Source organism: Anabas testudineus, chromosome 13 (assembly GCF_900324465.2).
Source record: "Anabas testudineus chromosome 13, fAnaTes1.2, whole genome shotgun sequence".
NCBI classification, from domain to species: domain Eukaryota; kingdom Metazoa; phylum Chordata; class Actinopteri; order Anabantiformes; family Anabantidae; genus Anabas; species Anabas testudineus.
Window position 1 is genome coordinate 3,253,253 of NC_046622.1, and position 27,937 is coordinate 3,281,189.

The 27,937-nt window shown below is 40.5% G+C and overlaps 1 protein-coding gene across 3 annotated transcripts in view; it reads right to left on the reverse strand.

The window, feature by feature from the left end:
- Positions 1 to 14,281: 14,281 nt before the first annotated feature.
- The window catches only part of nova2 (NOVA alternative splicing regulator 2), a 65,781-nt gene continuing 52,125 nt past the window's right edge, over positions 14,282 to 27,937 (reverse strand). For all 3 annotated transcript variants that reach the window (XM_026370667.1, XM_026370661.1, XM_026370653.1), the window contains one exon: positions 14,282 to 26,073. In XM_026370667.1, the coding sequence (XP_026226452.1) occupies positions 25,051 to 26,073 (1,023 nt within the window). In that variant the 3' untranslated portion in view covers positions 14,282 to 25,050. The remainder of the gene's footprint in view (positions 26,074 to 27,937) is intronic.

Genomic DNA, 27,937 nt, shown 5'->3' on the forward strand with positions numbered 1-27,937 from the left:
GCAAGCAGCTGTTATCAGGTAGGACACTGATAAACCCGCTGAAAACCACGTGCACAACAAACTGCAAACAGAAAAACTAATCTGGTGTCTAACGCAGGTGAGCTTGTCAAACTCATTTCAGCTCGGACTGAGGGGAGATTATCTGAAGGCCACGCTTTATGCAAAACACAATTCCCTTTGCAACCACTTGTATTTATGCTGGAGCTGTATTTTCAGCTTTTCTATTATTATTCTGTTGTCATTATAATAGTAATGTCAAGTCAAGGGATGTGTTTCAGAGCTCTTGAAATGTTATAATGTTATATTTTGAGACGTTGTCTCATGTGAAATGATTAATCTGCAGTACTGCACGTGTACTGTGAAGGTAAAAAAAATCTGGTACACCACTAGTAAATGCACTTTAGTACTTAATTTTTGTTGAGATGCAAAATGGAGCTAAGTTATTATGGCACTACAATCTAGATTCAGTGCTTTGCATCAGATTCCTTCTTAAATTAAAGGGAGGATTATATATTAAAGTATGTGTAAAATAGATGATCTAGTATATAGTATATCTAGTATCTTTGCACATTTCTAAAAAGCATCCTGCTCTTCACAGTAGTCCAGAAAGGGTCTGTGCTCTAATTGTTATCTAACTCTCAGAAATAGGTCAACAAAACAGCAACAGCATCGCTCGCATTCATATAGGAACTCAGTTGCCTCTTATTTCAGAGACATGGGTTATATACTGCAATTCTTCATATTCATATAGAATAAAATGATGCAATTTACAATTTGTTTCCATGTAAGTGTGATATAGTGGTAAAATTAAATGGATTGAATGTTATTTAGCGGCACAATCTGTTCCCAGAGCTCTCTCCATCACCCTCTCTCTGTGATAATGATGCTGTTCCTATTCCTGTTCCTACTCCTGTGATATTTTTCGACTGAACCTCTTTTGGTTTGAGAGAGTCTGTTGCTCCATAAGCTGACTTATGTAAAGGGGGATTAGTCGATGCAGAGTGTGTTGCATAAATAGTCCTTTTGTATTTGGACTGTCCATCCAGAAAGCTCCTTCAGGCTTCCATTTTCAAGGAGCAAAAGTAGAGTCACTTGACCCCAGACCTCGACAACAAGTGGCTCCATCTGAACTGACATGATTTCATTTTCCTCGAGCGCTGTCCCAGCCAGCTGTCCCTGTTCCAGGACTCTGCACAGGCATTTTAAATAGGCAGGGGCCCAAAACCGAACAAAAATGGTGTAGTGGAGGCCTGGAGATTAAAGAAGTCGGCTGCCAGACGATCAGGCGGTAGAATCACTACACGAGGTGGAAAAGACACTACTGAGTTCACAACCAATGAATGTGTTGTACTCGCTTCAGTTGGTCATTTATTTTTTATGAGACCACTGCATGAACACAGTGGGAGGATTTGGCAAAATAATGGAAGGTTGCCTGGCAAAAATGCTAAACCTGGGTAGATGTTTGCTGCATCTTAGCGTCATGTTGTGATGTTCTACATGGTAGGACTGCACTGTTTACACAGCAGTTTATTAGACAGCTCAGTATCAATCCTCTGACTATATCAGACTCTCTATAAGCTGCTTGATGCTGAAAGGCCCCACCCATCTGAAAATGTAAAAATTCTTTTTCTCATTTAATTCAGGGTGTTTTTTATTTTAACATTTGTTTAGCTGCTGGTTCTTAAAGGATTTTCCTTGACGTGGAGTTTGTTTGTTATCTGCCATTTAAAAATATAAAGACACTCACATGCAGGTTCCCAACTTGCTCTATGGTGTGTAGACTATCACTACTACTATAAGCTATTATTGAACCTCGTTTACAACTCTTAATATTTCCGAGGATAGATTTAATTTCTTAATCTACTGAGCACTGAAATTTGCTTTGTTGCGGTTTGGTTTGAAACCCTTCTAAATCTTGTCCGTCTGGCCCGGAAGAATAGCTTAATTTCATCCTCTTTATTTCCGAGCACTTAGTCTGATCAGATTATCATTCAGTTATTAAATGACCCGAGACCGTAATAACTTAAAAGCAGAGCACGGGAATCTAGAGATTCAAGGTTAATTCAAGTTCACTAAACCACAAAATCAGTCTTGAATCCCACTTAGTCCTGACATTTATTCTCTTCTTTATGTCGTCTTCCATTATATAAGACGAGAAGAAAACTGAAAGACAAAGGGAAGTAAAGAAGAATTCATTTGTTTTTCAAATTATTCTATTTTGACAATCAACTAATGATTTAGGTGATTTTAGCCAAAAGTTACTTTCTAAAACTAGAATTTCTGCTCATTTTGTTGATCTCTGTGAAAATGAATTGAATATCTTTGAGTTTTGTGCTGTTGGTTGGATAAAACAAGCATGGTAAAAATCCAAAATAGGACCTACACTCTGGTCCCTGAATGCCTCACTCTGATAGAAGCAGACGGCATCCATCCCACTTTAGTTGGTTTGTCTCTACTATCTAGAAATATGGCCAAGTTTATTAGGAGACCTAAACCCTGACATCTCAGAGTGGAGCCCAGGACGCAGAGACGCAGTCTAACACACCTCTCTGCAGCTTCCTTACAGCCGTCACCCCCAAAAACTACCATAACCCCATAGAGACAGTGTCTGCTCCCCGACTACCTAAATTATTTATATCTAAAACTAACACAAGAGGAGTAATTCATAAAAACCTAAAACAATTAAAGAACAAAATATAAAGACAAAAATCAAATGTGGACTGTTAAACATCAGATCTCTCTCATCTAAACCCCTGTTAGTTAATGATTTGATAAATGACCGTCAAATAGACTTATTCTGTTTTACTGGCTGCAGCAGGTTTCAGCCATGTCTCATCTGAATGAGTCACATTAATTATCATGTTCCTAGAAGCACAGGTCGGGGTGGAGGAGTAGCAGCAATCTTCCACTCAAGTTTGTTAATCAACCCCAGACCTAAACATAGTTTGAATTCATTTGAGGGCCTCACTCTTAGCCTCTCTGAACCAGTCCTTGTTATTGTGTACCGTCCTCCTGTCCCTTTTTAACCAAATTCTCAGACTTTATATCTGATTTAGCTCTTAGTGTAGATAAAGTCATTATAGTGGGTGACTTTAATATCCATGTAGATGTTGATGATAACTGCCACAACACTGCATTTAATTTACTATTAGACTCTAAATGTAAATAAACCCACTCACTGTTTTAATCACATTCTTGATCTTGTTCTGACAACGGTGTGGAAGTTGATCAGTCAATAGTTTTTCCCCCAAAACCCTCTTTTATCTGACCATTTTTTAATAACATTTGAATTTACAGTACCAAACTTTACTACACCTACGGATAAGATTCTTCATATTTTTCCTCTCCAGTGTCTCCTGGTTCTGATCAAGTGGCGTCGTTGGGTTTTCTATATAATTCTGTATACAGTTAGGGTCTTAAACCTTAGACACTGTAAAGTGCCTTGAGATGACTTCTGTTGTAATTTGGCGTTATTCAAATAAATTCAATTGAATTCTTTCTACATATAATAGTTCAGCTGCTCAATAGTACGTGGTTGTTATCTGATCTTGACCACAGAAGACGTTTCCACCGTCCTTCAGTCCATCTGACAGGAGCTTGGAGATCTTGGCTGAGTTTCTGCACAGAATCAATGTATGGCTACCAACGTTTCAGGTTGCATTTCATTTTCCAAAGTACTCCCCAGCCCATTTGACTCTTCACAGTAGCACGACAGTTTCTCATGCCCTGACGCCTGTGGGTCAAAAGTGCACAGAAGTCCTTGAATCCTTTCACGATATTAAATATAGTAAATGGTGAAAAACATAAATTCTCTCACAGAGTTTGGAACATAGTGGTGAGACATGACCCATTTTTACTTAAGTTAATTAACAAACTACAGATTTAGTTTTTATTGCGTTTTAGAGTTAGTTGGTGTGAGAAAAGAGGACGCAGAAGGGGATAGGGTTAAATGGAGGCAGATGATTCGCTGGTGCCCCCTGAAAGGAAATAAGAATAAAACGTCCTGAAAAACAATAAAATGGGCTTTGCAGAGGAGCATAGGGTTAAATAAACAACAAAATGGGGTTTGTACCAGTAAAAAAGCATCAGTCTGTCAGAATCCAGTTTATGTAGTATCTTAAATTTAAACTTCAACACATAGACAAACAAATCAAATCCCTTTTATCTGCTGATAATCAAATAAAATCCAAAGTAACTGTGAGAAAAAACAGCTTGTGTGTTCTGCTCTACAGTGATCATGATGTGAAGCTGCCTGAGGCAGTCAGGACAGTCTGATGTGGTTTCTCTCTTCCCCAGCTGACTTCCATACATCACGGAAAGTCTAATGTCTCCCGACAGGGTTCACGTGATGTTTTGGGGTCTCAAAAACAGGTGGATCGTCCTCCCCGCTGGGCAGAACTGAACGTGTCGAGAGGCTGCTACACTGTGATTAAAAATGACTCGCTGAGCTACCTGCAGACGGTTCTTCTGGTTTCTGAAGACAGAGCCTTTGGTCATAAGAAGAGTGATCGTTATTTGGTTCCTATTCAAGTTGTAGAATACATGTAGAATATAGAATAGTCTCTTTTATCTAAGGATCACTAATTCCCTACTTTCCGTCTTTAGGGATGTTGTTGAACCTTCACCTCTGTCAAGCCTGCACAGTATTTTGCTGACTTGCAATTTTAAGAAATGTGTGAATTTTCAAGCGTCCAACAGAAACGTTGGGAGTTACGATCTAGCACCTCATCACAGCAATTCATTTAACTATTATTGCTTTTCAAATCGAAGTAATGACTAAAGCACCATTTTGGACCTGTGAAGAACCTTGTTGTTTTCAGAGTGCAGAGTGCTGTTGGCTCCTCGTAAACTGTGGAAAGACTAATGTGTCCTGGTGGGTTTGTGTGATCTGCACAGCTTCGAGGTGGAGAAGGGCTGTTACTGTAAAAATAGAACAACAGCAGTAATAAACTGTGTTTCTGTGCACGTTTTAGACTAGAAAAAGACTCTTGGTGTCAGATACTAATTGAAATACAGACTTTAAACTATACAGTAGTAGAGAAAAAGGTATCTGCTGTACATACTGGAGCATTGTGGAAGGAAACAGCACCACGCAGACTGTTCTCCTCTTTTCAGACGTGTGATATAATCCTACCAGCTGCAGTGCATTTAAAAGATATTTCTATTCTTTGGACCTAACCAACAGATGACTGACACACTGCACACCCTATGCGTTTTAATGCTTTTTCCTGTCACAACCTTTCGTTTCTTTAAAAAAATAAACAAATGTGCCGAGTTGAGTGGTTTTGTAGGCAACAGATGATTAGTGACAGATTTACAGCAAAATATGCAAATATATTACTCAGATGTCATTTTTGATGGTTTTTGATATTCGTAGATATTATTGTTAAAAATATTTTGGAAGTTACAACTCACTGCTCAGACGTTCAGCTGACGAGCAGAGCAGACTGCGGTGATGTCATGAGATGCCTCAGACGGGCTGGTGCTTGGGGAGATCATTGTAAATTTATTGTGCAACAAAACGTACATTTTACAAAAAGTGGCACAAACGTATTAACGTAAACTTATGAGTGATCAACACATTTAGGATCACACTATTTGTGCACTGGTCTACAGCATGAAACAGTGAACAGCTGGTGTAAGGGCGTCGTCTTCTTACTCACTACCCACAATAGCAACCTGCGAAAAGTAGCACATCATCACTAATCACTACTGATCTAAAGGTTTAGGTCATTTTTCCAGTTTTCATTGAAACATATACAGGGTAGTGTTTTATTGTACTTAAACATATATAACAAAAAGAACAAAAAACAATCTGATGATTGCTCTGTCAGATTCACAACAGATTATCAGAATATCCACCTTTTGCAGATACAAGACGAAGACACACGAAAACAGAATTTGAATATTGTTTAGAAATCTTTCTCCAGCAGTTGTTGAAGTTGACTCTAAGGAACTTCGTCTGATTCTGATGTGGCTTTGGGTTTGTGCCTTTTGACGATGTAGGAAACTACACTCACTGACTTAAAGGACAGACCTTCGTTTTGAAGGGTAAAAATGACCTGTCTTACTTTTAAAATGACCTTTTTCTTCCTATTATGATATCAACGTACTGTACTGTACTACTGTCTGCAGTGCAGTATTGTCCTTTTAATGCAATCAGAGGGTGCAACACTAGAAAAATGGAGGTGTCCTAAAACGTTTGACGGGTAGTGTATAACCTGGATCTTTTTCTAGTTTTCCTTCCAAGTCTGACTTGTGGATTGTAAAGTCTGATTTGTTAAATTACTCACCTCATTAGTAGAATTATTTATGAACATTTACTGTGTGGAATATTACAAATGCTATGATGCAATATACAACAGCATCTTATTTATAATATGAAATATAACACAAGTAAATCAGCTCTTAATTTAAGAGCATAATATCACATATAGGCCTTTGATTACTGTGGTACAGTAACACTCACTTACTTTAAATCATATTATTGAAGGTCATGGTAGAAGGATCTTCCTCTTAAATGAGCAGTATGTAAATGTAAAACTTGAAGAGGATGAGCTTCTGTGAGGAAGTCACTGGAACTCATTAACATTAAGTCAATTTGGTGAAGCAGAATTTGTTCATATAATGTTTAACATCGATTAGGTTGTGTCTCGGTCTTTCCCAACTCAGTTTCACAAAGTAAAAAGAAATCCTGTGCCAAACAAAATGTTTGCAGCTATGCCACTCATAAGTGTAGGGCCACATTATTATATTCTGTGTTATAGCAGGAGAAGATTGTGTAAATAATTCAAAATAGGAATGAAATGATTTATTCGAGGTTCAGCAATGAATGGATGGTAATGAATGAATTCATGTGACTGGAAAATACTGTGGCAGTTTTGAGGCCAACACAGTTAAACTGTGCCACATTCACTGTTTATACTGTTTATAAAATATTGGGATGCAGAAGTACTCGCTGTCTGTCACACATAAACGTACATTTCTGTGTCAGCCTTTAGTCCCTCTGCCTATCATATAAACGCACACATGCAAATTTAGGTTGCATTACTAATTTCTCTTTCCCATTTTCTCCACATAATCTTCACACACATACACACTCTCATACACTACTGGAAGTTCATATTTTTATGTTTATAAGATTACCTATAGAAGCGGCCAATCTCCTCATTATGCTAATCTGCCCCCGTCAGCCCACACAGCAGCTCTGAATGCAGTTTTTTTGCTTCAGCTGCAGCACAACACGACTCCTTTTATTCACATTTCAATCAGAGTTCACCCTGCACTCCAGCTCTGAAGGATTTGGTTGACATCGCAACCAAGCAGAACAAAAAACCTGCCTGTTGGAAAGGGTAGGTGGAAAACACTGTCTGACCCTATGTTATAAAGAGTCGGTGCAGCACACAGTCATCTCACCATCAAATATATATATTTATATATATATAATTATCATTATTTTTAATTTGTGATGTGGGATGGTCATTAGTGTTCCTCACAGGGAGCACGTGGATCACTTAATGATATTAAAGATTTATATAAGGACCATTCATTGAAATTATTAACAGTGTTATTAATATTTGAACATTAACCTATGATCACCTCATTTAGTTGATTAAGAAAACTGCAAATTAGCATTTAGAGTCATGTGATCAGTCACCAGTATTTACTCAGCGTTTAGCTTTGCTTTGCTAACAGTCTGTCTCAGTTTGACTTATTGTTTACATATTTTCTCTTTAATTACAGTTTAGAATCTGAGTTTTTGAACATGCACATATTTTATTCTATATTTTAATCAGCTGAATTAATTAAAGGGGCATGCTGTGCAAATATTCTTATTTTGCCTGATGATCATTGAAGTTGAAATTTTGTTACAGTAAAAAATAGGAGCTCGTTAGAGGAGAGAGAAACTGGATGCTGGATGTTTGTCAAAGTAAAAACCACAACTCCCCAGATGAATATTATTAATGTTAAGTATGAGATTAGTTTAAATTATTTAACATGTAACTTTAGTCAGTTTATTTCTTATTAGACTATGAGTTACTGTTGTGCCTCAGTTTGTCTTTGTGATGAACTCACCCAACACTAATCAGGGAGTACATTTACTGCCTATACTCAGATTTTGACTCAGTTTAAGTACAAAATTGATTTGCGTAAATATACATTTAAATATGTGTTGGTTTCTGAATCTGTTTCCTGAACCCTGAACCTTCAGGGGAACAAATACAATAGTACATAGTATATAGCAAAATAGTATGTATTTTATATACTGCTTGAAGAATCCTACAGAAAATGCAGAGGAGTTTGAAACAGTCGCCCATGTGCAGTTTGTCTTACCTTCAGTACAGTAAACTCCATTTTCTTTGCTGAAAACATTACAAGAAGAACAATGTATAACACATGACGCAGAGAAAATATGTAGAGAAATTATATTTTTGTGTTAGTAAACAAAAAAGCAGCACAAAATAAGGGAGCAGGACGTCTTTGCATTTTGGTTCTGCTGACACCCACAGCAAAACCAGTTAGACACATCAAGCACTGCGTAGGCTTCCCTTTTGTACTGTAGAAAATGTATTTATTAAAGCATAGGCTCCAAAACAAAAACAAAAGAAACCAACAACAGCTGCAAGATTGCAGAACATAGTATGTACCATAAAATTGATAAAGAAATCACTGTACACGCTACAGTGCTTTTAAAAATCACAGCATTTGTAATGCAGTTTATAGAATATATGAATATATGATTTTTATATATGATTTTCACACATAATAAACACCCAGCAAATGTCAAATATGTCTTCTTTATGGAACATTTAAGAATTAGGTTAATGTTAATTAAACGTAAATCTGTACTTTTAAGTTAGAAATGTTTTCACAGCAGAACAAACAGCATAAAAAAAGTACAATCATTCAGTAGCTGGCTCATCTGATGGGCGTTCTGTAAATAAGAGAGGAATTATGAATGAGGGACGATGAAGAGCAGTTTAAAATGAATCAATAACTAAAGAGTTAAAACATAAAATAAGTAGATCAAATGTCATTAGTGCAACCAGCGCAGTAATTTCTGCTACATATAAATATTAACAGATGTGGATTTCATATGTGAGGTGCTTGAAATTTAGCTACAAGACAGGAGGGGGTGTCAAGTTTTAACAGACATCTTAAGATCACTGTCAGCTCAGCGACAAAATTGGAAAATTGGTGAGTTTGACTTTTAAAATCTGTAGACACACGTGCAATCGGAATACTTTAAAATACCTAAACTAAAATTGTGTTTTGGAGGCAAAATATTGATTTTGAGTTCAAATTTTATTAAGTTAGAAATGCTATATATAAGTCATTATCATATTAAACTCTGTGTTTGAATTTCATATCAAATATATTAAAATGTTTAAGCAAAAGGAGTTTGCTGTACAAGATGATTTCTGCATCACTTCACGGGTTTAAGTCCAAAATACTAAATACACATTGATAGAACAACAACATTAACAAAAGGAACCTCCTCTTTTAGAAATACATTTTTGAAAAAAACATTTTGATCGCAGTGATAATTCGTACGACACATTTTTATCCATCTCTGCTCCTCCTTAAAATGGCCTGTGGGGATATAAACTGATTAATGTAGCAACTAAAGATAAGATCATAATAAACAGTTTATTTTCTGTGGAACAGATTGTTTAGATAAAACAAAACAAAACAAATAAATTAAATAAAATAAAGTAATGCCCTTTGGAATATGAACCTGTCTCCTCTCTGTGGATTCATTAGACTGTGCTGCTTAGCATGTGAATTGGCAAGAATTAAGTGACTGTGTATGTTTTAGATTCCAAACATCTGGTGTAAATGCTGAAAACCACCACCACCGTGATGCTGGGGTGTATGGCAGGTGGAGACAGGTACAGTAGACAGACAGAAGGTAAACAGATAAATAGAATAAGAGAGGGAGTGGAGGGCATTTGGTTGATTATTGTGGGCAGTAGGAGCAGATGGGTTATTGCTTCAGTGTAAATATTTCGGTCTTGATGCAAACGATGGTGCATTTTGTCGATTTTGTTTTTGAGACATGATGGGTGGGGTAACAGACTCAAGTTAAGTGCTTACATATGTGCAAACAAGACAAATAAAAATAATTTTACAAAAAATAACTAACTTGGACTTCCAAAATGATTCTATTTATATTTATAGCTTTTATATTTGTTATATAGCAACCTCATCGCTTCTTTCTACAACTGAACACAGGGCAGCTTTAAATTTACCAGTGTGACATAAATACCTGTTTCCACATGATGAATTTACCTTAAAATATCATGGCGTTATTGCTGACACTCATCTCGTTTAACAGTTATTGTTAAACATTAACAGTTTAGAGGAGATGCTGACATAACCTTAAAACCTTGTAAGCTGGTTGTACACAGGGTCTTCACCAGGAACAGCGACAGTGCTCATGGAAGCAGAGAAACATGCACTATGCACATTCCTCCAACGTAAATACTGTAATTCACTCCAACTCTCTCTGGGTCTGATGCATGAGTATATACTGTGTAATCTTAAACACTGTGGGTGTTCACTTTACTCTATCTGCACTCTTACAGTGTGGTATAATATTTGTAGTTTGTTGCAGACTTTGCTTTAGTTCAGGTACCCTCTTAACCTGCAGGTGGGCTTAAATAATTGGTACTGGCCTACTTACAAAAGCTGCCATGATGAATGTCCACATTAATCCTCCAAAACAAGGCTGCATTTTTATATTCCAATAGGAAAACTGGAAACGGTTGTTTCATGCACACAAAGGCAGAGAGTGGTTATAGTACCATTAGTTGCATGAGCATTGGAAGCACTGTCTCTCTGCAAGAAGTGAGCCTATGCAATTTATCTTCATCACTACGTCCACCAGAACAACTTGGGAATTCCTGGTATTATTCCCTTTGGGTTTTACTGGGGTCTATTCTTAGAGTTCAGATGAAGAAGGGAGCACGTGGAAAGAGTAAAAAGAACGGATGAGGAGGGAGGAAAATCGATTTACAGCCTCTAAGAGACGAGGTGTGCTATTAGCTGCAGCAGGTGCATTGGTAATGCTGACAAAGACGAATAGCCTGCTACTACTAGCGTGCATGAGTGAAGAGCTACACTTAAGAAGTATAAACGTTTAATATAATTCATAATTAAGCTTCTTATATTGTTCGCAGTGGCAGTTACGCTCAGGATAGTGTAGTTCTGGAAGTTTTAAAAAGTTGCAGCAGCTGAGGGACAACAGTCGTACTATGAGCGCCCCAGTTTCAGAGAAGCCTGTGATGTACCCGTCGGTACGAGGCCTGTAGGAGCACAGCTAGTTTATCATGGTAGCTGTCACACAGGCTCCTCTGTGGCTCACACAGCCGCTGAGTCTGTACAGGCTTCAGCCCTCTGCACAAAAGTAGGGCGAAATAGAGAAGTAGAGAAATAAAGATTTATAGTTACTCTAAAAATGAAATCCATAAATCAAACTTCCAACTCCAGAAATTTAGATTAGTGAATGTCTGAATAAATGTACTTTTAACTAGAAGTTGGTTAAAAACTATTAAAATTGAGTGCATAAATGTAATAAAAGTATTCGGTCCCTTCACCTGTTTCTGGTGTAACTACACTGAACCAATATTTTAGTGTTGGAACATAACTGAGTAGATTTAAACAATTAGTTTTCCTAATGGAGGGGGTTAAGGCGTAAGGCTTTGTTGATATTCTTCCTTAATTCTGCTAGTTTGATCCTCTGATGGATGTGTTCTTGCAGAGGAACAGATAACTGTGCACTGGACACTGGAAAAGACAAACAACAGCATCTTCTGTCTCTTCTTTTATTTCAGCATGTGTTTTTAGCTGTGCATGGACTGAGGTTTTGAAATCATGTTCTTACATAAAAATACAATTTAACCTCTCTTAAGTTGTGAAACCACTCTGAGCAACTTACCTCCTGTATCCCCAGAGACCTCAGCCACAGCCTACAAAACCTTTGGGAGCTGATCTAAGGCACATTACAATTCATCAAGCAACACTATAGTACATGTCAGTAGCCATTTTTTGACCCATTGTTTAGATGAGAACAAAAAGATAGAAACATACTATCAGTGTGAATTTTCTCCTGCATTTAACCTTTAGAAATATGCTTTTCCGAGACTGGGTAATACACGGAGTCGAGGTTTTGACAGGAAAGTGCTGCTTGGAGGCAGAAATGAACCTGTTGGATCAGTTAATAATAAATAGATAGAGCCAGACAGGAGCTGTGTCTCTGACTGGTAAATTTCAAGTACAAAGACAAAAGGCAGTTGCTTGGGCATCTATGAAATATCTGAATTAGCATTTAGCTACAAATTAGTAAACAGAAAATGTGTAGTTTAGCTCTTAGGCTGAAACATTACAGGCTACAAAGTGCTGTGACACACCAGGCTAACAGCAACACTGCTGTGTCCTGTAGGAAACAACTCTGTACCAGCAGGTTGTGGTAGGCTGTATTTGTTATTTGAAATATTAAAGACAGAAGAAGAGCTAGAGCTACAGCAACCTGAAAAGGTTTCCCACAGTTTATAGCTGCTTCTACTCAAGAATATGTCTGATAAGAAGTAGTAAATGGTAGAGAAGTCCATTCTCTTCTCGTGCAGGAATTCGTTAAGATCAACAGCCAATCAGAGTGGTCTCTCAAGAGGTCTGATTAGTGCTAGTGGTGCGAGATGGTCTCCAACATTGGACAGCTGACCGTTGGCTTTTTGTGTCACAGCCTAAAGACAAATGCACTCATTTACACCTAAGTGAAGCAGATTATAATTTGTTTATACTAAATAGAGATTTGCATATACTGTACATATAATAAGAGACCATGAGAATGAGGAAAAAGCTTATTTTATGTAGCCCACACGTGGCTCATAGACTTCTGTTTGTCAAGCCTTTCTCTTCCTCACATGCTGCTGGTTTGTTCACTTGTTTCAGGTTAATGTTAACGAACCAGAAAATTGGTTCTTTGGCTCTAGTTATAATGTTTAAATCAAACAGTGAAATTATTTTTGCTTCCACAGCACTTTGACCTCCAAGAAATAAAAAGAAAGTCCAGTCTGCTCTAAAATCTCCAGTTTTTATAGTATTGTTGCAGATCAAGTACACAATATGTAGGTAAACATCTAGTTTACACATTTAGTTTATCACATTTTGTTGTGTCAACCTTTTAAAAGTATAGTATGCATGGGTTTATTTATACACTGTAAAAAGTACCTTTAAAGAATAGTTTAGCTGCCTGGAAGACCCATGTATTAGTTTGTTTGCAGTATCAAGAGTGTGTAACAGTGTGAACTCTATAAAACACCACAAAATGTTGTGACCTTCTTGCTGGAAGCCGGAGGAACTTCTTTAGTGGCGTAAGGAGAAAGGTGTGTGGGAGGACAGTGAGAGGTTGGTCGGACCATGCTGTGAATTGTGACTCCATTTCCCAGGGTGCTTTGCAACAACAGCTCAATAAGCCACTAGCTGCTTAGCCGATGGCATGGAGAGGGCTGAGACGATTTGGCCAGAGGTCACAGGAGCTGATTGGCTGATTTGTGGAATCATGGTTGATGCGGGGGTGCAGGTGTTTGTTGATCGGATGACTCTGGTGCACAGAAGGATTGTGGGTAGATGGATATGTCAGAAAATTGAACCCCACCCCTTCTCGATTGTGATGCCTGTTGGAGGGAGGACGGTGATGTGTGAAAGTGAATAAAACCCTGATTGTCTTCACCTTCTCTAACACGTTGACCCGACTAAGTCAAGCCCTCCTACAAAACCTCAGAATATCTGGATGGAAGCACATTACCAGGTGCCATGTTGGATCAACTTACCTCTTAACACTGTATCTACTGCACGATCCAAAGCTTTCAAAGTACTTTTCTTGGTACTGACTTTCCAAACAAATGTGTGAGGGCTTACTCCTTAAGACTAAAGATGTTAATTTGCTTCAATGGTTTATTTTACCCATAACCATGTACAAATAAACAAAACCTTTACAGCTTTGTATGGTCACACATTTAGCATTCATTGGTCCATAAGCACTCCTCACGGCGACATGAAAACACTGTAATAAGACACCGACATTGATTCCTAGCATCGGCGTCTCAACGTTGCACTGACGTCACAAATGTACCATTCATTCTAACAGTTTCATTGCAAATCAAAATAGTCACATGCAATGATTGAAAAAAATTACATTACCTCATGTCACATAGAAAGTAAGCGAAAACTTCCATCATTTAGAAATAAGTACTCTTCAGAGTTTTGTCTCTATCTCTTTTTTTTTTTTTTTTTTTAAGTCCTAGACATTCTTTCAACAGCGTTGTTGGTCTCATTTGTGTTGTAAACATTAGTTACAGTGCCTAGCTTCGTTCACCTGGCTGGCTGCGTCGTTCGAGAGAATTGGTCAATCAATACTTTCAATCAACTGATCGAGAGGAATTGGTCAGTAGTCGATCAGTCGTACAAGGAATTTATCATGGAAGGACATGATCGTCTTTGGGCTCAGTTAGGGGCAACAGGACACCAGTGAGAGACTGGAGAACAGACTGAAAAGTAGATCTATATAAGACACCCTGAGAATCACAACTACATCTCTTTCATCTATCATCCCTTCTTCCTATCCTCTCTCTTCCTCTATCTCTTCTTCTATGGAACGATCATAGTCAGGTGGGCTGGCCTTGGCGGTTGAGGAAGATGATTGGTTGGTAGGTTGGTTGGTTGTGGCAGAAGCCGGTTGCTGTGCAACTGGCTCCTCGGTGGTTGGCATGGAGACAGGTTAAGGTGGATTCTGACCTGGTAAGGTAGTATGCAGCACGTACAGTAGTATGAACAGTTGAATGTAATATGCAGCTCTGGGGAAAAATACCAGAATTTCAAATGGTTTCAAATGATTCCGAAGAAAATGAACAGAACAAGTGCACCTTGTGCAAATTAAAGGACCAGTTCACCCAAAATCGCAAAATATTTTCTCAGTTTACACTAGTGGTGTGTAGCTACGCAGCTTTTATCTTAGATAGCTAAAATTTCTGTCACCATCACCTGAAAATTGTTTTCAATTTTTATCTGAACTACTTTCTACAGAAAAAACGGTGGCAATAAAACTTTCAGTAAAGTGTGTGGTTTACAGATCACAGACATAGTTTCTGAAAAGAGAGGGTGCACCGAGTTTTCTGTACATGTAAATTGTTTTTGGGACAGAAATTCTAGAAATTGATAACTTAAAAACTGGCCAACAAGCAGATAATTTTGGGTGAACTAACCCTTTAAATATCCAACAATTTGAGATTTTCTTTTTTTTTTTTTTTTTGGCGCAACCTGTAGATCACATTAGTAAAATTCAATCGGTAATGTGAAAACATCTCCAATGAGCAAAACAAAACAAAGTGCACCTCTAGTTTGAACACTTGACATCCATTATAGATGAGTATTTATCCCCAGATCTGTGCGCATGTAACAGTAGATTGCGACAGTAGTATGTTATCGATGGAGAACATCACATGGGGCTGACGTGGTGTGCAGCAAAGGATGGCGCAGGGGAAGGCGGTAGTGGTGGACAGTGATTGGTTGATTTGGTTGGTCAGGTGACTGAAGGGGTTATGGACAGTCGAGTTGAGTCAGATCACATGATGAGGGTTTGCAGCTATAACGTCAGGAGGTTCCATCAGGAGGTATGGAAGCCTGACAGGTTTTAGCTTTTGGTGAACACTGGACAGAACACCCACCCCGAACCCCACCCTCACAGAGCCAGCACTCTCTCTCTCTCTCACACACACACACACACACACACACACACACACACACACACACACACACACACACACACACACACACACACACACACACGAAAACAGACATTAATTAAAGTGAGCAGACAGACACAGGACACACATTTACCCACATTTACCATATTTTGCATAGACACACACAAATAAACAAAGCTGTTAACCTACACTCTCGCATGCCCACATTTGCTCCCATATTTCCCACAAGAACACACCTTGCACACACTCTTGCCCACCCCCAGACTTGCGATGTGTTACTGTGATGATGCAGAGTGTGGTGGAAGGTGAAGAATAAGACAACGGAAGACAGGTGATGCTAAAATGAACATTTATAATGACTGCTGTTGCTGTCGCAAAATAAGAATCCTTAAAAAAAGATCTCATATATATTAGCACTAGATTGCCCACTTCACTGGTAATCCACAAGTCAAGAAACACAACTCACTAGGTTTTTTCTCTTTACAAACACAATGCTACAATTACATTAAGTATTCAATACTCTTTAAGTCAGTTAATGAATGTTGTTAAAAGCAACCACTAAAATACTAAAAAAAAACAAAACAATAATAATATTAATTCACCTTTTTCCAGTTGTTCCCTTTTTCTTGTTGCGTTGTTATTTATTAATAGTATAATAATAGTCTGAGAAATAAATAGCTCATGTGGTGTTCTCAGGGCAATGGGGCAGGCAGCATAAATCAAGAGTGGAGCTTAGAGCAATGTGATGAAATGGTGGAGTCTAATCTCAGTCACGTTAATACTTTGAAAACGTCTCTGATGTAGAGGCGAAATATGGAGATATGCCAGATACGTTTGGTTCTGCAGGCAGCAGAGCGGTCGAGCGGCACCTGCAGAGGTTAATCATGTCTAAACTAATATTCTATGTTTTGTAAACTAGGACTGTATTGCACAAAGTTAGCAGCTCAGCTTCCTCGGTTTGTAGCCCGGGAGAAGCCAAGTTTCTTTTTTCTCTCTCCAACCTGGAGGAGCCGAGTCAAGCCGTTTTCCACGATGATATGTCTCTAACACGACCAAGCGTTTTCAACAACTATGGCTTGATGATAAAAGATACTAGCGCCACTACAACTCACGGATAGGAAAACATCAACAAATGTACAAAAACAAGCCTACGTTGAGAATGGCTCAGGCTACTTCTCAAGGTTAGTATTAATATTCGATGAACACACTTATCTAAAGAGTTTGCTAGCCAACATGGAAGCTAAACAGCAAATACAGTAGGTAAATCAACACTACTAACAACAGCACAGGTAAACACAGTAGCACTAGCGTAGCTGATTATACAGGCAGATCTAAGTACTGGATACAGAGGATGAAACTCTAACGACTGTCTACTGCATCCACTAGTTCCTCTTTATGCTGCCAGCCCCTTTCTGCTCAAACACTTCTCTCTTTACAGCTTGGCAAAAATCTGACAAAAATATTTACAATGAGAGAGAAAAAAATGAAATTGTGGAGAAACAGTTGTTTAGTGTTTTTTTTTTCCTTTTTTTGTTTGTCTGGACTTCTTTTTATGGATTTTTTCTTCCTTTCATATGTGTTTTTTGTTCTTTTTTTGACTTATGTCTCAGAGAATTGTCCCCAATGATAAGCAACAAACAAACAAACAAAAAAAATCCAATCATATCAGCTAGCATTGCACAGTCTCAAAGAGGTTTTGGGGATGGAATGGAGAGTTATCGTCCAAACAGTTGGATGAACACAGAAGGGGAGTAGGAGGAGGAGGAAGAAGGTCAATAAAGTTCATGAGGGGGTGAAAGTTCAAAAAGTTCAAGAAGACAGAGGATGGCTGCGCAGCTGACGGTGCGTAAACACTCCCCACACCACCGCGCGGGGGCGGTGCGTGTGCCGGCGTGCGTGGTTTGGATGTTAAACAACAACAACAAAAAAAAAAAAAAACAAAACAAAAAAAAATCATCATTAGAAAATGGAGTTTTTGAATCTTTCCCATCGAGAAAAATCAAATGGAGCGAGAGCGAGAGAGGGAGGGGGGGTAGAGATAGAGAAAAGGTGAGGGGAAGGGGGAGAAAGAGGGGGAGGTGAGGAGAGTGAAAGGTGCCCCCAACACTATGGCACACAATCAATGAAGTCCCACAGGCTGAAGAGATGACAGAATTAGGAAAGCAGCTGGCATGAGCGGTAGGGCTTTTTAGGTAGGTTGAGAGGCAGGACAGTAGGTAGGTAGCCAACCTGCAGAGGGGTTAATCCTTGTTGGGTTTAGCTCTGTGGGGGGTGGTGAGGAGGAGGAGGAGGTGGTGGTGGTGGGGGGCAAGGTGCTGTTCAGTTGAGGCGTCATGAGCGACATCATGTTATGAGGGCGGAGCATGCTGGCTTCATGGGTGCTTCCAGGATGGATGTCCACACACAAGAACAACTCAAAGAAACGCTTGGAATGGTAGTTGTTGTTGTTGTTGTTGTCTTTTTTTGTTTCGTGTTTTTTTTTTTCCCTCTCTGTTCTATTTTGGCACTCGAGAGAAGAGACTCGTGGGAGGCGGAGGAGGAAAGTGTGTGTATGTTTGGGCGAGGAGGAGGAGTGGGCAGTGAAAGTGCAAAAAAGAGGGCATGGAAGAGTGTGCGTGTGTGTGTGGCAGGGGTAAACAGGCTACACACAAAAATGGCATTTTGTTAAAACTGGTCTAGGTTAGACAGAGCATACAGTACAAATCAAAACTGAGAAAATAATCAACAGAGAACAAGGAGAAGGAACAGAAGAACAGTGATATGACAAATGCAGTCTACAGTTGCTGGTGCTTCAATGGGGCCCAAGTCTGGGGAAGAAGTGAGGTGGAAAAGTGGAGGAGCAGGGTCCTATAATGTCTTAGAGGTGGGTGGGTCAGTGGTGGGCGTGGGTGAGAGTGGGTTTGAGTTTGTGGTTTGAGGTGGGTGGGGTTGGTGGCAGTGGAGGGGAGGGGAGGGGCGGAAAAGAAACTTCTGAGCACTATGTCGAAGAGCCACACACCCACTGAGAAGCGATGAGGTCACCTAGTGAGCAGGTGAGTTAAGTTTGCATTCCTCGACACATCACAGTAAACAAAAGAGCTGCTACGTCGCAACACAGACACTACGAGCACGGAGCGGGCCTAAAGCAGACAAACTCAAAGTGAGGGAGAGAGAGGAGCATGCACATCAAAATACACTGCTGAATAAACACCTACAGTAAAGGCTACACGTCTACAGTAGTCTTGCACACTGACCCCCACCCCAGCTTGGCCTGCCATGCACAGTAACAGCAGAGAGTTTAGTGCAAACATGTCGCTCGGAGCAATAATGGAACTTTTTTTTTTCTTTTTGGGGCATTTTGTAGGAAGCGGGCCATTTCCCATGACAACATCTGTCAGGATACAAAACATAACCTTGAAAATCATCTGGTTTCTGGTTGCATAACAAGGAATGAGAGAGGTGGGTGGACTTTGGCAAATTTTCTCGTTTGACACTGAAGCCAATAAAGCATTGAACTAAACTGGAAAACCAGAGAGAGTGAGAGAGAGAGAGAGAGAGAGAGAGAGAGAGGGCGGGATCAGGATTCAAAACATTGCCACTCTTAAAACACACTGGCAATGTTCAGTGTTGTTTCTCTCCCCGAGATCAGAGCCTTGGCTTGCATATGAAGGGAGTGAAAACATAATCTGTCCCAAATTCTGCAGCAAGGCACCCACAGGAGGCCGAGAGTGCAGCAGACGTCTGTGTGTGTTGTTTTTGGGGGGATTCGTAGGTTGAGGGAGTGGAGTATTCACCTCTCTTTCTCACATGCCGTCTCTCTTTACGAAACTCGGCGAGGCCGGGGAAGCTCCGTGTCATATTTGAGGTCAATAAGGTGCATATCAATGACAAGACAAGCCAGAGCTCAGAGGATGGGGGAAAGGACAGACAACAGACTGATACTGAGAGCTCGACACAGCGTGCCGAGGGTTAGTAATGTTATAGTACAAAAACACACAGAAACACACGTAAGCCTCTACTGCACATCAGTGGTCAGAGGAGTGATATGCAAACTTATGCAGAGGTGAGTACATTCATGGAGAAGCCCAGTCTTCATTAAATCCTGATGTTATTTGTTGTCCCTAAAGTTAGCGACTAAATTTCTTAACCGCTAAATGTAGCAGAGATTTTTAGTACAAGCTCGCTCAGCAAGTAGCAAAATAGTCTTAGGTTTGTTCGAATCCCTCTGAGGATGGTTAGACAACTTCAAGACAAAATACTTGTTTTGTAACATCGAAATCAAATGTTTTGTTCACCTGTGGCCGGTGCACCAGGACTCAACACAATTGCATCAAAAAACAACGAACATCTGAACGCGTGTAAAACAATATCAAAATGCTCTATCCTTATTGGCATGCAAACGTTTGTCTCCAGAAAAATGAACAACACACTTCCTAATTTTTTTGTTTTTCTTCGATTTTTTTCCTTTTTTTGTGTCCACGCTTTACTTTGATATCATGCAATATAGACGTGCAAAAAAGATAACATCTATTTCCACAAAATACATTTTCATTGTAACTATAAAAGGCTGTATTTAAGAATGCTTTGTAGTCACATTTTTAGCATTATTCTGCTATCCTATCACGTTATTGATTTGTCTAGCCCCAGAGTCTTAGTGCGGTTGCATTCTAGTAAGAGTAGTTCCCAGACGCGCGGCCAACATGGCGGTTATCTCCTCTTATGGCAGGATCACAGAGGGCCTAAACAAAAACCTATACTGAGGCGCTTTGTTCATTATTCTACCTATCTAGTTCTTGAAAACTGCCATGGGGCTACTCCCTTCTTATGTAACTTATAAATATGGTTCATTTGGCACTTTTCACATTTTCTTAATATAAAAGTATGTCTCCTCTTATCTAGTGAAATTTAAATCAACACATTTACAGTTTTATTCTGTAAAGACCTATTTTGGCACAGATTTAACTTGTTCAGGTTAGAATTACACTATTATTAACTTATGATCAGCTTATAACAGAGCATGTATTACACTGCCACTTGAGCGCAGCCTCTCCAGCTAAAGGACAGACTTCGATATGTTTTAACCTTGTATTTTTGTACACCAGTTATTATTAAATAGCAGCATTTTCCACAAATTAAAAAATTTTACTTGTGTAAACCTATTCAACAGCTACAGGTAAATCCAAAAGCTCTCACGGCAGACAGAGGATAAGGGAGGGGACGAGACAACATGCCACTACGTGTATTGCTTGCATTACTTATCACATTTTATCTCCTCACCTAACATTAAGAAAACTAAAGAGATTGGCTGCCGTGTAAAAGACAAACCAAAAAAAAAAAACCTTCTATGTTTTGATAAATGAGATGAAAAAGAAATCTGTCTCATATTAATCAACTGAATTGGCACCTTCACTATATCAGGAAATTCAATGCAGTTTTTTCCATTGTAAATGTACTGTGCTGCATTCAAAGCAAGTCAGCAACTGAACTTAAACGTTTCCATACAAATCAGGCAACATCCTAAAACCTGCTCTGGCTATGCTAAAGAGTTTGCACCCTTCTAAACTAATGCTGCAGAATGTCATACAGTATGTTTAAATGAATATCAAAAAATAATGAAGCTGCTTGTTTTGTCTGACCAACAGTCCAGTAATGAAACACATTCAATTTGCAATAATATGTAACAGATAATTTGGAAAGCTGCACTGACCAAGTGTTTGGCAATTTAGCTTGACAGATTATAGAACAAGCAGGATCTAACCATGAAAATACATGTACTAAATGTGCATCAGCTACTACATGGACACAGCCCAGTACAGTTGTACAGTGGAACAAAAGCATACTAGCTTCCTCCGATTTTCATATCAAGGATAAATCCAGTCAAACCCCATCAATGGCAAAATATTCCCTACCGATATGTTTTTTCTCTGTTTTGTGCGGCTAGGTATTTCAAATTAACAACATTTCTATTCAGTGTCATAAAATAAAATGCACTGGATCAACTTATGCATATGAGTGTTTGTGCACTGTGGCAGCCTCAACTATGACTTCCTCTGCAGGTGTGGTCATTTTCTGATGGTGGTGAATCAGGGTGTCTCAGAGCCTCAGTGGCCCGAGGAGGCAAAGAGGAAAGAGACTCGATCTGTGGTGTTTGTCAGGGCAAGCAGCAGACATGCATTGATTGTAACACCAGACATAGTCACCCATGGAGCGATGTGGTAGGAGGAGAGGGGCTGTCAGGATGGGAGTGCACTGGAGGACTGAGGACGGGTGGGAGGGAGGGTGAGGAGAGTGTGGATGGTGTTAGATGGGAGTAAAGAAGCCTCCTTACCAAGCTGTGGAGATAAACCCTCACTGGCGCTCCAACAGAGAGTGACACATTCGATAGCACAGTGGAGGATTTTTGGTTCAGATTGGTTTAAAAAAAATCTTGTTTTTTTTTCATCTTAGAGGAGTTTTTCCCCCCTCACCAGGCTGTTTGGGTCAATAAATCAAATGCACCCCCTCCTCGTTTTTGGCATTTTACATTCCGTCACACTCCTGCTGGACTTAAATTCTCAAAAAAATCAATTTTTACTGTTTATGAAAAAGACACAGCTGCGATAGAAAAATGAATTTAGAATTTGTTCCAGTCTCTTTAATCTGGTACTGGACACCTAACACTCCCCCAACATCCCACCCTCTGGTTACAAAACATTTTCCAAGACAACAGGTAAGTAGAATCTAAATGATCTCGACTTGTGACCTCAATTGATTGATCCTCTTCATCGACCTAGTCTCTTTCTCCTCCTTTAGTATTCAGATATGCCGTGCATTTCTGGTGAAGTTCTTCATATGCATTCTACACATATTTCATATATGTGATTTTTTTTTTCCCTGCCATACAAAAACCATCCAAATCACAATACCGTCTACAGCACACATCCCTGACCTCATAGGCAGAGAGAACCACTCCCTTGCTTCACAGTGCATTAAGACAAAAATTCAGTGTACTCCGATTTTTTAGAAAAACATAACACGACACACAAAAAACAAAAAACAAAAACAAAAAAACAACAACAAAAGAAACAACAGCATCTTCAGCAGCCTCTTGGGCAGTGGGCAGAAAACCTGTTGCCATGGGAGATCTGCAGTTTGCCAGAGGCAGAACTGAGCTCAGCTCCCTTGATGTACAGTATGTTTAAAAATCTTTCCTGTCTGCCTTTTACCTCGTCGGCAGTCGGACAGTTGCTTGATAAGAGCAAAGATCGGTGAGGCTATTTATCTCATTTACTGATATGCATGCTACCTTAGTAGCAAAACTACTAGCGAAGCTTGCAGATCCAGCAGCGGACCCCAGACGAACAACGTTCCTTCGTCACGTTTCAGTGTTTCCTCTTACTCAATGTTTGCATTTCTCAGTAGTACGCTGCGAGTCTTAAGTGCTCTTGCTTGATCTAGTCTGTGATTTGGGTTCAACTAAAGTGTTTGGAATACCACGGGCTGAGTAGCAGCAGTTCATCCGAGTTCTATTCTCAGGTCAACTCAATTATTCATCTCAGTTACAATTTTACATTGTAGGGAAACTGAAACGGGGCGTTTTACTACAGAACAACGGGGAGCGTGAGCTATGAGCCAAGCGTGATAACCAGGCGTTTGAGGTTAATATAGCTGCTAAGACGCAGCACTGCCTGTGGAGGTTCAGAGATATTTTCTTTCTAATCTAGAGGTCTCACTGCAGTCTGCATTATAGATATGGTGATTCCCTTTTCTAGCACCACATATGGCATCATAGTGTTTTGTTTCAGTGTATACGTGTGTGTGTTTGTGTGTGTGTGTGCGTTCCCTGTTCTGTTCTTTGACTGGATATATAAGGTGATCCTTCACTCTAATGATCTTAATGCCTGGGGTGGCTTTCATACTGGACTTAAATAAGACATATATTACACTATGTGACATTACTATTCATCTTCAATCCACTTAAATTAAAACGAAAGATTCAAATGAAAAATAGTCTCATTTACATTCATGTCAACCTGAATTCACAGATAAAAAAAAAAAGAAATAACCGAGCTTTATGGGTGAACTCATTAATAAATAATGACGATGGTGATGACTCCTATCGTAATAATCATGACAATATCATTAATAGAATTATCACAGCAGACTGCAAATATGCCGTAGATCCTGTGTGTTTGCCGCAGCTTGCACAGTATCACTCTCGTCATTTCTAGGTTTCCCACTACGTGAGGTCATCAGCGTGCGCCTCGGCATTTTATCTCAGACACTAGAGCCGCATATGGGGGTGCGCTACGTGTCGTAACACCCCTACGGCGATGCACTGCTTGTGGGATGCATCACAGGGCATACAGGGGGTGTGTGTGCAAATGAAGAAACGCCTAGCGTACCCTCCCCCCACCACCACAGCCACACCCCTCCCCAATTTCATCTCACCCTTCCTTCATCTCCAACAAGGGGGGAGGAGGAGGAGGAGGGAGGTGACTTCATAGACTCGGGGAGAGAATAAAAGGTGTTGGGGGGGGGAGTCGAGGACGTTTCTTCTCACACACCAGGCTGAAGTTTGCAGTCTTGCTCATTGTAAAACCCTTGTAAAAGGGGGGAGGGACACAGCGGGTAGGGGGGCAAGTAGTGAGGAGGGTTTTGGGGGGAGGTTGGGAGATGGGCTTGAGGGGCAAATCAAAAGTAGAAGAAAAACAAAAACCTTAGGGGAGGGTGACTGGTGTAGGCTGCAGGGGGAGAGAGGGAAAAGGGTTGTTTCCATATAAGATTCTGGGCTGGGGGGTGGAGGGTTGTACCCTGTAAATGCCAACCCTCCTCCTCTTCGCGCCCATGCCCTTCCCTCCTTCCCCCCACTTCCTGTAGCCTCTCAGGCAGTCGGCCTGTCTACATGGCATTCAGCTTTGTCCACACAATACACAAACGAGCAAACAGACAGCTTAATTTACTAAACAAACAACAAAAAAACAAACAAACAATAAAGAAAACAATAAAAAATCCCAAAAGGTCAAGACGTTAAGTAATAAAACCTTATTTACATTTTACACATTTTTTTTCTTGGTTTTTCAGCGTGATAACTCGCTCCTCTCCCTCCTCGTCTTCTTAGCACATTTTTGCTTCGCGTCAAATTTTTTTTTTTAATAGAGAATACTGAAAACACGCAGAAGAAAACGGCGCGGACGATTCCTTCCGACATTCTTGCTCTCCTCTCCTTTTTTCATTCTCACTCTCACTTTTTTATACTCCTCCCCCAAGCCCCCACTCTTTTTTTTTTCCTCTTTTCCTCCTCGTTTCTCATTGGCTGTCAGATTTAGCCCACCTTTTGTGGGTTGGTGGCACGTACCCCCTGCTCATAGGTGATTCGCTGGCTGATCAGGTACTGTGCAGCCTGTGTGGCAGCCTGGGAACCCGTGATGGTGACCTTCCTGTTCCGAGTCCCAGGGATGAACTCGCCTTTCTTGGAGATCTGGATCCTGGCACCGGTCAGCTCTTGGTACTCCACTAGCGTCTTCCCTCCTTTACCCAAGATGGCTCCCACCAGGTTTTCTGGCACGGCAATCTCGACGACTTCCTTTGCTCCTTCTGCTAACTTCTCCGTGGCCAGTAGAGATGATGCCACCAGTGGTGATGCAGCACTTAAGTAGCCATTAGTGGCCCCTGTGGCTGCAGCCAGGGACCCCAAGGAGAAGCCTCCGAGACTAGCTGCGGGGTGAGCTGCACTGGTGGACGCATCGTTGGCATAGGATGCTAACAAATTAGCTGCGGCGGCTGCTGCTGGGTTAGCATTTGCTGCTACAGCTGCTAACACCCCAGAGGCTGCGGCGGGGTTCAGCCCCAGGCCCAGGGAGTTGGTGTTGTAGCCGTAGCTGGCCAGAGTATTGAGTGCGGAGGTGATGGCCAGCAGGTCATTGCCTGAAAGGCTGGACATGGTGGTTGGGAAGGCCCCAACCCCAGCCAGGCCGGCCTGGCCAAGCAGAGAGGAGGCTGTAGCTGCTGCAGCAGCCGCTGCAGCTGGCATGACCTCAGTTGAGTTAGCATATGGGGAACCGGTTGGGTTGGAGTTGGCAACGGGCCCTGTGATGTTGGAGTAGGAGATGTTGAGGCAGGAGGAGCTCTGTGGGTCCTCCTGGATCTTCTGTACAATGATCTCCACAGCTTTGCGGTTCTGCTCGGGTTCCCCACTGATGGTGACCACGCGCTCCTGTAGGTTGATGCCCTCAGGCTTTTGGGATAGCTGGACCCATGCTCCTGACTGCTCCATCACCGCCTTGACTGTAGCTCCACCTTTACCGATGATCAGTCCTGCTGTGCTGTTGGGGACAATCAGCTTGGCCTGTTGGGAAGGGCAGGGAGATTGGAGAAAGAGAGGAAATAAAGAAAAGAAAATCATAGGTTACTGATCTGTGAGGATACAAAAAAACAAAACAGCACCTGTGAATCTCTTTAATTAACTGAACATAGGAAATATATGGGAGATACGTTTCTTTAATTGCTCAGTCAACGAAATCCAGGAAATTTACGAAGGGAAAATGCAGAAAAGAAACATAATGAGTAAGTCTACAAGGGCATACAAGTCAGAGTTACAGAGTGCACTGTTTTATACATTATATATCCTAATAGAAAAAGGCAAAAAAGGCAATGTCACACCTGCAATGTTCTTATTAAAGATGCATCACAACAAGCGCTCTTGAATTCAGAATGAAAAAGAAATATGCAACAGAGACTGGTGATGAAGAATCTTTCTTTTTGATGCAAAATATGGTAAAACAGTGAACACTTTGTTCGTCTCAAGAGTAGACTTTAAACGCAAGGTCAGCTCTAAAGGGACTGTCAGGAACTGCTTTTCAGAGGTGTCCTTGTGAAGGACAGGAGACAAAAAGAGCCGAGAAAGAAAAGCAGAGAAAGAAAGAGGGACTGAAGCATGCCTGAATACAGAGAGAACGAAAAGAGAATGTCCTGTGTGTCTATGTATGTGTGTCTGTGTCTCAATCTCCCGAAGAAGAAAGAGCCGATATAAACAAACAGCATTAAGGTTGTGCAATGACAGCATCTCCACCACCTGAACACATAATGAATAAAGAGTGTTTCTTCCTATTTCTTTAGTAGATAATGTGGAGAAAAAAGAAAAAGGAGAAAAGGTGCAAATAGGTGAGAGAGCAGGAGACGAGGAGGTATGAAAGGTAAACAGAGTGGGAGGGAGAGATGGATGACAGAGAAAGCGTGAGAGACACAGAGAGAAAGAGGGAGGAATTCTAAAGAGGCTGGAAAAAAAAAAAACACTGAATCCCAGGGGTCAGCGTTACCATGGAAACACAGCTCCAGCATTCGCAGGGTAGTGAAGGGAGTGAGGCGATGACACACTGTCAATGTCCAAACACAGGTTTCACTGCGCTCGTTTTCATGAACATTCTCATACATTTAAAACCAGTTTAATATTGCTGCACTGGACGATGGACGGACAGATGACAGAAATGTGGTGAAATAACAAAATTTTCAGGTGATGATTATCCTGATGTTCCAACACAAAACACAGATGTGATGTCTGCAAGTCTGAATGAACCCGATGTGTGAAGGTTCACGGTTGCTGTGTTGACGTCGGCACTGAGTGACGCATCGCACTCTGCTGCAGCACTGACCTCCATGCACAATGAACAGAAACAGACGGCAGGTGTGAGAGTCTTCCTTTGCTTGAGATTGCAAACAAAATGATAGAAATTGTTTTTGTGATGTCTTTCACAAACGAGGGCCTCCAAGAGATATTATCGACTTCTGCAGCACATTAGCCACCTAGATAATAAGTAGGTATGTGGACAAGTGCTGCACTTTCCCCCTTTAGCATTGATCTAACTTTGTGCAGAGCGAACCTTAACATTACCACAGCTACCTGCTGTCTGAATGACGAATATTCATATTGAGAGCAGAAAGTGTGGGCTGGAGAAACAGGAGGAGTGAGGGCTGAAGAGAGAGAAAAAACTTTGCCTTGAAAAGAGAGAAAGAGCGAGAACAATAAAATGAAAATAAAAGATACAGATGCAGAGGTGCACTGCTTTTGTTTTCCGTGTTTCCATCCAAGAAGACAGGAAATAAAGAAAAATCAAGTGAGAGGGATTAGCTTCCTTGTGTCCCCCCGTCCTTTATCTCCCTCCCCCCTCCTTCTGTTTGCTGCGGTTTTTATGCTGAAAAACATCTGCATGGCG